The following is a 12,250-nucleotide window of genomic DNA, read 5'->3' as shown; positions in this document are numbered from 1 at the left end:
CAGCACCTTTCATAGAATCTCTTTATATTAGGGAGAATAATTTTATTTGCTTATTTATTTATTTTGGATAATCATCATGAAAATTATAAGTAAGTTCTCTAATTTTCATCCGAATTGTGCAGGGTAGCACCAGATAGTTATTAAGTGCTGTGTAAGATCCCTCAGTCTCTATAATCAGATATGATAGAGGCATCTAGAAGTGAGAACAGTATGCAACAAGAAATGAAATGCTGGGAGCACCTGACAGAAATGATAGATTTAACTTTTGCATATACACACGTCACTTACTATTTTTATCATTGATGCATAAAAATATTTCTCCACAAAATAAAATCAAAAGTAAATGTGTTATTATTAAATTTTGATTTATCATAATAGTATGCTATTCTTGAGGTGTTGTGGAAACAAAATGGTGATGTCATATATATAGGGAGATGACTTGCTGTTACATAGTGAATTATCACACAAATGCCTCAATAATAAACAGTCAGAATTGTTATGCGAAAATATTTTGCAAAATCTGCCTTTTCTCCATTATCCTTCTTGCTCTTTCAACATTCACCCGCATTCTAAGACTGAGGGTTTCTCTCTTCCTGAAAGATAGGGAAGAATTGGACATGGTTTAGTGGGAGCTATTGGTAATAGGTGAACGGTTAGACTGGATGATCTTTCAGGTCTTTTCCAACCTTGGTGATTCTATGATTCTATGATTCTACGAATTGCAGAGAGTTGTCAGCATGTAGCAACCATTTACTGACCTAACAGTGGAAGGCAGAATCTTTAGCTTTCTGCTTCAAAATCAGCACATGTACAAGGGCTGAAAGTAGTGCCTCTTATTTTATTATGTTTGCCCATAACATCAGCAGAAATTGAACTTTCCCACCAGTATTCCATTACATTTTGTTGCCATGTGACAGATGGCAGCAAGAGGGCAGTCTGACAGAATGATGTCTGATTTGGAAGCGCATATGAAGCAAAGGTGTGTTACTGAATTCCTCCATGTGGAAAATGTGGCACCCCTTGACATTCATTAACACTTGCTGAGCATTTATGAAGACCAAACAGTGGATTACTGAAGAGAATTATGAAGAGCACAGTGGGGTGAGTGTGGTGCATTTCAACAGTGGCAACAGAGACAATGGGTCACTTCTGCTGGTACAAATTTGTAGGAGTGCAGCATGCAGTGTCTTGTTCAACACTGGTAAAATGCATAGCTAAAGGTGATGACTACACTGATAACTAATGCTTTGTAGCTGAGAATGCACTCTGCCAAATAATGTTATTGTGCTTTTTGTGTCTGTTGTAGTTTTCATGGAAATAAATAGAGGCATTACTTCCATAGTGACCCATATATATGTACATATGATTAAAAATAAGGTTTGAGTCTATGAAATCATTCATGCCTTTAATATTGATTAACTTTAGTGGGAAAAGTTATAGTGCTCAGTATTTCCTTTCATCTTTTTTTTTTTTTTTTCTTTTTTTTCTTTTTTCTGTCATTCTCCCTGTGAACTATGAAAATAACATAAGAATCTTACATTTCAGTGAAATGACTTTGAACATGTTGGAAAATAGGATTACTACAGCTAATTAAATTACATAATTTGAGAAAAGTTTGTTGTCTTTTTTAGTTTAGCATCAGACTATGAATACTCAAATTCAAAATCCTAAGTGGATCAAGTTCTGCAGGATTTCATAAAGATGATTAAGTTCTAAAGGTCAAAGTTACAGCTGACTACTTTGCAAATTCATGTTATAATTTAATAACTGCAAGGTGGTCACTGTACTGTTTAAGTGTTCCACTGGAGGCTACAAAATGTGCAGCTTATTGACAATTTACCAATTATCTCCTTAGTTCACAACTAGGCAATTATATTGTGAACAGCTTTAGAATACTTCATTGGGAAATAACAGACAAAGAAAAGAACATAAATCTATAATAAATGGAATGATGTGATTAGAATCCATTAAGAAATGGTCATTTGAAATAACTTGTTTGCTTCAAGAACTCTTACAAAACTTTTATAAAATAGTCTTCCCCTAAAGGATAAATTGTACTTCTAAGTTATGCTTACAGAGATAAAAACTTTGTTTTATTTTGAAAAGTCTCATGCAAAGGTATGTTTTTCAAGTACTTACTTCTACAGCATTATAACTTTCTTCCCCATTTTAATAAAGACATGGCAAAAATTGTTAGAATAACAGTAGCTGACCGAGAAATGGGGCTGCTTCTTCACTTTTAATTATCTGTAGATTGTGCTGGTAGCTCTGTAATAATGCCTGGAATGAGAACAATGATCTCAAGAAATAAAGTGGAAAATATGAAATGTTTCTCACTTTGAACATGCATAGGAACAGCTCTATTGGTGTCATCTCTGCAGAACAAGAAAAAACAAAACCAGAGTATGTTCCACCTTGTTCCACTGTAAAAAAATTAAAAACTGTTCTCATAAAATTAGTGTGTAGTTTAACCTAATTTATTGCAATGTATCTTAAGTTTCAAAACTATTTTCTTTTTATAAAAAAGATGGGGAAAAAATGGCTAAAAGACAAGGTTAGAGATGCTGACTAAATTGTGGCTCCCAACTGAAACAGAAATAGAGAGAACACCAAGGCAATGCAAAAATATCTTCAGGCCAGTTATCTGAAATGTTTCAGAATGTTTCTGCTAATACATCAATTGAAGGTATTAATGTCCCATTTTATGTGTCTATTAAATCTCATGAGTTTCTAGTGAAATGAAATATGTTTTTTGTATCATTAGATGGTTTTCATAACCGAGTAAACAAAACATAGTGTTTTTCAAGTTCTAAGAAATTTATAGCTGAATACAGCGTGATTAATCTGTGGAAAGTAAGGACTGCCTAAGCACTTTTAAACTGTTAGCTGAAAGCTAAATGTGAAACAGTTAACAGTTTTGCCACTGACTGATCCATCTCTTTCACAATGGATATTCTTAAAATAATAATAATTAAAAATAAACTCAAAACAGAAACCTGTGTAAACAGGAGCAAGGTAGATCACAGTTTTTCTCTGTATATGTTTAATATAATTTAGAGGGATGTTACACAAACATATGAACTTATGGTATATATTTGGTATTTCTTAAAAGATTTAAATTTTGGAGTTTGTTTTTTTTTTAATTTTTCTTGGTTTAATTTCTATTGTGGGAGAAATGCACAAGTCATTCTTTGGAAGAAGAAAGAGATATGAGGAGAAAGACTGGTTAAATAATTTGATTTTAAAATAATTTTTGCTTTTTAAAACTATTGCACTACTGTAAAAAATTAGTTGAAACCAGAAAAACTTACTGCTGTGTTCTCAGACACTCTTTTAGTTACAAATTTCACCAAAATTTAGATATTTTAAAAAGTTGCAGGGAATTTCAAAATGGATCATACATTTATCTTCCTGTACTGACTGCTCTAGTTCTGGCAATATATGACATAAATCAAGCATGTAATGTACTACAGATCTGGGACTTCTGTCTGTGTTTTGCACTTGCACATTGAAGGTCTTCCTGTATTTAATTCTCATTAAGGGTTTGTTTTGTTTTGTTTTGTTTTCCCCAGTGCTTTTTATTTAGTGACTTTTTGCCTTTTTATTTCTCTCTTAAACATTTGAGGGTTATTGTTTGTCATGTTATTTTTAAATCTACCTGTTATTACTTTAGTGTAGGTGACTGTCAAACATTTAGGGCAGGGTGTTGAACTCCAACAGGAGTCTCAAAGGAGGGAAAAAAAGCCTTACTGGTTTGTACATCCATTAAGCAGCCATGCTTGCCAAGTCCATGTACATTAGCTACTTCTCTAACTTTAACAAATTTCATCTGAGCTTTCATTCTGCTGACCTAATTTAACAAGAAGGAAATTCAATAACAGCCCCTAATATTGAAGCATTATTTCCCAAGAGGAATTTAACAACACTTCCACATCAAATAATAATGTGTGAATAGTGGATTATATATAGGGATAGCAATAAGAAGAAAAAAGAACAAAAAAAAAGAACAAAAAAAAAAAAACACAAAAAAACAAACAAAAAAACCCTCAAAAATGAAAGTACTGTATCTCCTTTTCAAGAAAAGACAAAACAGCTTTTCAATTTTTACAGAAACTAATAAAATCCTGAAAAGCTGATTTCAAGTTTGAAATTGTTATGGGCTTTGAGAAGAAACTTTTATAAGTTTCTAAGAATAAATCATAGTTTCTCACTCATTATACCTTTGTTTCAAAAGAATGTAAATATGAGTTGTGATAATTTTTAAGGTAAAGGACCACAAATTCAGTTGTACATGTTAATGGCTTTAAACTGGAAGAGGGAGGATCTACACTAGATAGTGGAAAGAAATTCTTTACTGTGAGGGTGGTGAAACACTGGAACAGGTTGCCCAGTGAGGTTGTCAATGCCCTCTCCCTGGAAACATTCAATGCCAGGCTGGATGGGGCTGTGAGCAACCTGGTCTAGAGGGGAAGTGTCCTTGCCAACAGCAACAGGATTGAAACTAGATGATCTTAAAGGTCTCTTCCAACCCAAACCATTCTTTAATTTTATGATTCTGTGATTATGATACAATTTGACATATATTGTTTGTGACATACTTTAGACTCCTTGTTTTGAATAATGTTCAAAGTATCAAATAAAGTATATTTTATCAAAGTTTTTTTTGAGAAAAGAAGAAGAGGTAAATGATAGGATACATAATCTGTTTTTTATTTAGACAAAAATGATTGCTTGATAGTTACTTAGGACAACCTTGGGGCTGAAGTCCTTGAGAATGGTGGCTGTGACAATTTACGGAATCTTCTTTGAGGAATGGTGAAAGTGTTCTCCACAGATAACATAACTCTGAAGATGAAAGATGGTTCTTCAGCCAAATTTGTTCAGTCATTAGTTGACTACACAAGACCAGATTATTTTACCTATAAGAAACCATTATCTTTTATAAGCTTTATAAGCTGTTGTAAACACTTTAATAAAATCATAACAGACTTACTGGCCATATATTACATACCACATTATTATCAAAACCAAACACCAATGAATGTCTGACACTTTTACATTGTTCCAATTTGAAAAATAAAATATTTAAGGTGATAACTGGAGGAAGTATAGTGCTAATTAAAATGAGAGAACACATGGGATGGCTGTGCAACCTTACTGATCTATGAAAATCAGTAGAGAGTATTAAAAACAACCAGTTGACTTATTCTGCCAAATTTGGAGGAGTATACAGGGTACTGTAAATCCAGTCCATAAATGTGATTTACTGTGGGTGTGTCAAATAAATAAATAAATAAATAAGATTAAAAGCTTATTAAAACTTACAGAAAATATATCCTATAATATATCCTATTAGGAAGGCAAATCATAATTTTTATGAGGTCCTGAAAGAAGTAATCATCAAATGATCTCACTAGCAAAAAGCACTACTCTTTAAATGCCAGTATTGAAGCAAAGAGAAGCTGATGAAACTCATCTTGCTAAAATGATATATCATGTCACTGTTAAAAGAAGGAAAACTGTAAGCAAAACAAAGAAAAAAAAGTGGACACAAAGCAAAGATGATTTAGGAGATTGTCTTTCCTCTGCTATAACACTTCCCTTGATAAGATATATTTCACTATTTTGCAAAATTAAAATTATTCAGGATACTTCCAGAACAGGCCTTAATTTCTGAAATGTTTTCTACATTTTAAGGGAAAGTCTGCACCTCTCTACATACTGTAAGATCACCTCAAGAACTTGTTATACTTAAAAGTTTGCTTCTTGTCATGTTGTATGATTTCTGATGCATATGATATTCTCTTTTGCCATTTAAAACACCCTGGAGAACTGGAGTTTCACGATTTCCTCATTTCTAAAACTACTTTCTGTTAGCTTTTCAGCCCCCTTGATAGCAAGATTAGCAAAACACTGGAATTCTTGTAAATCAAATCAGGTGGAAAATATCTGAAATAAAGGCTGCAGTATTTAATGTGTATTTTCAAGCAGTAATAATACTCCAGTCTATATAAAAAATGTTCTTAAAAGTATCTAAATTGTAAGGTTTTAATGGGGAAATTTATCATCTGAGTACACACTTGTTCTTTCTCAGGAAGCAGCATATTTGTGATGTTCCCCTCTTGCAAGCCAGCTTTTAAATTGCTAATAAAGTAGCTTTCCATGTCACAATTTTATTTTATTTTTTTAATTTTATTTTTTTTATCTGCAGGGTAGTGGGGGATGTTGGACACTAGTAAGTAAATATATTCCAACTTACACTGTCTCCTCTCTGCTTTCAGGACCTGGTTACTATGTGCATTTCAGAGATGAGTTGCTGTAAACGGCTTGGCTACACCCGGAACTAGAAACATACAAAGCAAGTCAGGAAAAATAAAACCGTAGACTGCATTGCTGACCAGCTCAAAACAGTATCAGTAGTGGATAATTATGACAATACAGCAAGTTCTATTACTTCTACTGCTCTGGATGTGGCTGCTACATCACTGCCGCACAGAAATGCTGTTCAGGAGGACTCCCGATCTCAGACCTAAAGGCTTTGCGGGACGTGCATCAGGGAGTGATGGAAAAGCACTTCACCGCCAGAAGCGAGGCTGGATGTGGAACCAGTTTTTCCTTTTAGAGGAATACACAGGATCTGATTATCAGTATGTAGGCAAGGTAGGTTTCCCAGTAATATATCTCTGCAATATTGTCAATTTTTCTCACTGTCTTGGTTTCATCATCAATTCCAACTCAGCTGAAACCAGGACATTCATCTTTCTACAGAGCACAGATCTCTATATTCTGTTTTACACTCATGCATAAGAAGCAGATTTCTAGGTAATATATATAGTAGCATTGATTGTACTGTCAGACTCACTAAAAGTAATAAAACTATATTCAGAAATATTTCAATGAACCAAATCAAGACATTTTTGACTAATTGATATTCCTTAGCATATCACTCCGACCAGCAGGCCACTCCATTTCTCTTCTTTATCAATCTCTTATAATTAATCATAAAATCTAGTATTTATTTGAGTTTTTCATGTTTTGTACAAAATAACACATTCATTTTCTGTGCTTATGTTTGAAGAATGCAACCCATTTAAAGAAAAGATATTTAAGGATATCTGCTTTTTAGATCTTCTTCTGATAAGTAGCACTGAATAATGTCCATTAAAAAAACGTGTGAAAAGAGTGAGGTGTATAAGAAGTGAAGTACAGCAGAAGTCTGATGAAATTCATGTAAAGCTTGTTTTGCCATATAATTTATCAAAAACTAAGGAAGATATAATGCCAAATAATATTCCACTAGTTACAAGTAAGTAATGAATTAATTCAGAATGGCAATTTGCTTGAAAGTGGAAGTTAGTGGTAGAAGTTATGGGTACCAGTTAGCAATATTGTTTGATGATAAAAACAGAAATTTCTTTGTAATCTATACTTTCATTTTAACATGATACTTCACTTCTAAAATACTGCAGAGAAATGTTGTTTTGTTGAAAATTTCAGAATCACAGAATAGCCAAGGTTGTAATAGAGCTTTGATGATCAAATAGTCCAACTCTCCTACTCAAAGCAGGTCTTTGCTCAGGGTTGTGTCCAGTCAGATTTTAAATATCTGCAAAAGATAGAGACTCTGCAATCCCTCTGAACAAACACTTTAGTGAAGTGTGTTACCATTCACAAGGTAAAAAAAGCTTTTCTTATATATAAAGAGAATTTCCTGTATTTCAGCTTGTGTTAATTGCCTCTTTTCTGACTGCTGGGCACCAATGACAAGTGTCTGTCTCTTCATTCTCACTTCCTCTCATCAGTTAAAATTTATACATTAGTAAGGTCCCTGTTTAGCCTTCCCCTTTCCAGGGTGAACAGCCTAAATTCTCTGAGCCACTCCCCACATAAAAGATGCTCCAGGCTGTTAATTGTCTTAGTGGCCCTTCAGTGAGCTTTCTTTAGTAGCTCCATTTCTCATTTACTAGAGAACTAAACCCAGCACTACAAATATGTCTCACTGGTGCTGAATAGAAGGGAAGGATCACTGGCAACACTCTTCTTCATGCAAGTCAGGATGGAGTTTTCTTTCTGTGTTGTAAGGGCACACTGCTGGCTCACAGTCACTTTACTGTCCTCAAGGACCACTGCACCCATATCTGCAAAGCTATTTTTGAATGAGTTGGTCCTCAGTACATACCAGTGCATGGAGTTATTCCTCCCCAGTTTATGACTTGGCATTTCTTTTTAATGAATATTGTAAGGGCCATGACAGATACAAATATATATGTATATACATATATATTTATTATTATTATTATTATTTTCCCCAGACTATTAAAATTCCTCTGAATGTTAGCACATCCATATGGTTTATCAATCACTCGTATTTTGTCAACTGTGAACTTGCCGAGGGTGCATTCCACTACATCAGTTTAGTTGTATACTCAATATCTTTCTGGATGTTTCTTTTTATGTGATTTTCTTCAAAGCCAAAGTGATTTGGATAGATGGGTTACATAAAATGCCACCTTTCTATTTATTTCTTTGCGGTATGATGGTGTTTGGAAATTATGGGAGCACAAGTTAGAAATAAATTATTTGTGACCAGTGACTAGAAAAGAATGTTAATCATTAACAGGTTTTAGTAAAAAATAAGTACTAAATATTTTAAAATAAACTACCATATTAAAAAAATAAATAAATAAATAAAAATTGAGAACAGCAGTTAGATGGCAAATGCATCAGTGAAAGGATCAGCATGAATTGCAAAGTGAGATTACCAGATTCATCTGGATTTGTGAATTTATATCTGCTTGCTTTCTGAGCTCATAAATGCCATATTTTATTTTTTTTTTCTTAAATTTCTCATTCTGTATCAATATATCTGTCAAGGGAGATTGAAAACTGTTGAATATCACATTACTCTTGAAAGCAGTGTCCAAAATTCAGAATAGAATCTGTGTATTCATTTATTTACTTGTTAAGTCAGCATGAAAGGGCTTACACAGAATAATGTTATGGAAATTAGGTTCACTGAATGAATGCGATGGGCAATCCAGTGACTGTGGAAGAGTCCCTTAACTCATCCTTGCCTGTGAAACAGTAGTAAGGTCTAAGCAGGAAAATCAGCAGAACTGACCGGGTCAAAACATTCACTATCTGTTTCAGTTCAGTATTCATAATTTTAGAAAACGAAGATAATGTGATAGTTTGTTAGCTGGCTGCCCTATGTAGACCAAGACTTCCTCTCATACCCCTTCCTCATCAGAAGGGAAGAAAATAAGATGAAAAGGCCTTGTGTCAAGGTAAGGACAGGGAGACCAATTACCAGTTGCTATTGCAGACCAAACGAGGAAGAGTAATTTAATTTAATTTATTGCCCATTATTAACAGACTGGAGAATTATAAACTAAAATCAAAAAAAGCATTGTGTACTGCTTCCCACAGCTCCCAGTGGGTTGCAGCTCTGGCCTGGGATTCTCCTGCAAGGGTATCCATAGGCTGTGCCTCCTTAAGGCCTCATCCACCACTGCCCTGCAGGCTCTTGACCTTGACTGCACAGGGAGATCTGCTTCACACAGTGCCCATGGGCTGTTGGGGGATGGTTTCATGGGCCTGCCCTGGGCTGCAGAGAGCTGCTGTTCTGTGCCTAGAGATCCTCTTTTCCTCCTGTGCTTTCCTGGGTGCCTGCAGGGCTGTTTCTCACTCTTTGTTTTGCACAGCTGCTGAGCAGCATTTTTTACCTTTTCTTAATTGGAGGCAACACAATTGATAAGGTCATGGTGGTTTCCTCTGTGAGATCATTGGAAGTAGCTCTTATTTGAAGTGGGGGCAGTTACTTCTCACAGAGCTCACCCCTGCAGCACTCCTTGTTACCAAAGCCTTGACATGGAAATCCAATACAAATGGTCTTCACATAGTACATAGCATTCTGGGGGCAAAAATCAGTATTATCAAATTATATTAGGTGAATTTTATATATGTAGAACTTCAAATGGTAGTTACAGTGATAGTTTCTAGTAAAGCCATAAGAGTAGTATGGGAAAGGAGACTATATATTTATTGCACAATTTACTGATCTATACTAGAAGACAGCAATTCTGAGAAAGGACACTTAAAATTCTAGAGAAGCGTCATGGAGATGTTCAAAATAAACCTTAAGCTTCATATCAGAAAAGCCATTTTATTGGGATTTGGATTTGGAGTTATGATTAATACTATCTTTCTATTTTTTTATTTTTTTTTTTTCCTGTGCAGAAAGTCTGTGCTATTGCTATAGCAATAGTATGTGCTATTGTTCTTAATATTTTGAAAGCCTATTCACAGTTTTTATTTCTTTTTGTTACTATGAGTTTCAGTGCCTATATATTATTTTTTCAGAGTGATGAAGTTGCAAGGACTTACTCATTTTCAAATTTGTTCTGAAAAAGAGCATATATTTTGAATTTGAGTTTAACAAGAGAAAATTATTTAACATTTTTCCTTTAAATGCTGATAGTTATTCTCTTAATGAAACACTACTGTGTACTAACAGTGTCTTAATCCACCATTATTCACAAATAAATTCATCCACATTGAAGTATATTTTTCTTTTTTACTATTTATTTTGATCTCCCCTTCTATTTCAACCCTTCAGATATTTCCTCCTGTGCTTGATGAGATAGATTCTGTCTTCTCAGCGGTATTCATGATGGTAGTTTTAGTGTATATGGGATCAACCAGTATGAATATTTCAGTGCTTTGAGAGAGTTAAGCTTTTAGATATACTACAGTGTTTTTTAGTGTCTTATAAGATTATTTACCAGATGTTGAACCCTATGAAGTGAAATGTGACTGAAAGAGTTCATCATCAAGACAGGTTAAAAAATAAGATCCTACTGAAATGTTCCTGTTGTAGTGGAAAAATGAAGACCTTCCAAATCTTTCAAAAAAACAATTTTATTTTTGATTCCTGGATGACTTGTTGCCACAGAGACTGAAAAGTAAGATTTTGAATTGAAAATACCCACGTGTAGGCATAATATTTGGTGTGAAGATCTGATTGAGCTGAAAATGCCTTTCCCTTCATGTGTAGGGAATCAACTCTATGGCACCAAAGTTCTTTAAAGGATAAATTTTCAGCTTGAGACAATTCTTGTGACAGTGATTAATAAAGAAGAATAGAAAGGAAGTAAGATATTCTGCTCAATGAATAAATGAATTGTGAACACATATATTTGGTATTCTTCTGCCGGAGTGAAATAAGAGAGTTTATCCCATGTAAGGCTTGATGTGGGAGCTGGGGTGTGACTGGATGCAAAAAGCATGTTGTACCTACAAAACCTTACCTCACAGAAGATATTGCATTGTGGTGGAACTGACCCTTGAGGGACATCAACACTGAGAAAGTTTTTGCTTCTCAGCAAGACTTAACATGTAGGCTGTGAAGATCATTACAGTACCAAGTTATGACGGGAATATGAAAGCTTGCTTTGGGGAGTACATGTTTGAGTTCCTACACAGAATGACAAGTGAGATATTAGAGGAGATAGAACTTGGGTCTGAAGGAAAGAAAGTAAGAAAGTAAGGGCAGGGGAAGATATATACAAGAATAGAAAAATGAAAGCACAAAGCCTTAGAAAATTTAAAGGTAGGGTAACCAATCATTGTTCATTCATGCATGAGCTTATCAGAGACTATCTAGTTTGACAGAACTGAAAGGCAAGGTATTCTGTATTTCTAATACTGTACGTACTAAGAAAAGAGAAGAAAAGCTCTCAAAGATGACAGTGGCTGTGTGGGTGCTGCTAGGGACAAACTATTGTCTAAGCAGTTGTCTACACGTTTTTTTTACCATCTAATATGGTTAAAAGAGGGGAAATAGTGTGGTTTGTATCTGCATCAAATCTTCATTGGCAATGAAGTGGCAGTTGCCAGTTCTAGGCTCACATCATATACACACACATCATAGGATCATAGAATCATAGAATGGTTGAAAAGGGCCACAGTGATCATCTAGCTTCAATCCCCTTGCTATGTGCAGGGTCACCAACCAACAACCAGGCTGCCCAGAGTCACATCCAGCCTGGCCTTGAATGCCTCTAGGGATGGGGCATCCACAACCTCCTTGGCCATCTGTTCCAATGAGTCACCACACTCTGTTTGAAAAACGTCCTCCTAACATCTAACCTAAACCTCTCCTGTCTTAGTTTAAAACCATTCCCCCTTGTCCTATCACTATCTACCCTCGTAAACAGTTGTTCTCCCTCCTGTTTGTACACTCCATTCA

General features: G+C 34.8%; 1 protein-coding gene across 6 annotated transcripts in view; it reads left to right on the top strand.

Annotated features, from left to right (window-relative positions):
• Positions 1–12,250, top strand: part of CDH10 (cadherin 10) — a 91,442-nt gene that overhangs the window by 32,373 nt on the left and 46,819 nt on the right. For all 6 annotated transcript variants that reach the window (XM_072327269.1, XM_072327270.1, XM_072327267.1 and 3 more), the window contains one exon: positions 6,282–6,660. In XM_072327269.1, the coding sequence (XP_072183370.1) occupies positions 6,430–6,660 (231 nt within the window). In that variant the 5' untranslated portion in view covers positions 6,282–6,429. The remainder of the gene's footprint in view (positions 1–6,281; positions 6,661–12,250) is intronic.

The sequence above is a fragment of the Excalfactoria chinensis genome, chromosome 2 (assembly GCF_039878825.1).
Source record: "Excalfactoria chinensis isolate bCotChi1 chromosome 2, bCotChi1.hap2, whole genome shotgun sequence".
NCBI lineage: Eukaryota > Metazoa > Chordata > Aves > Galliformes > Phasianidae > Excalfactoria > Excalfactoria chinensis.
Note: the sequence above shows the minus strand (reverse complement) of the source record. Positions and strands in the feature narration are given on the sequence as shown.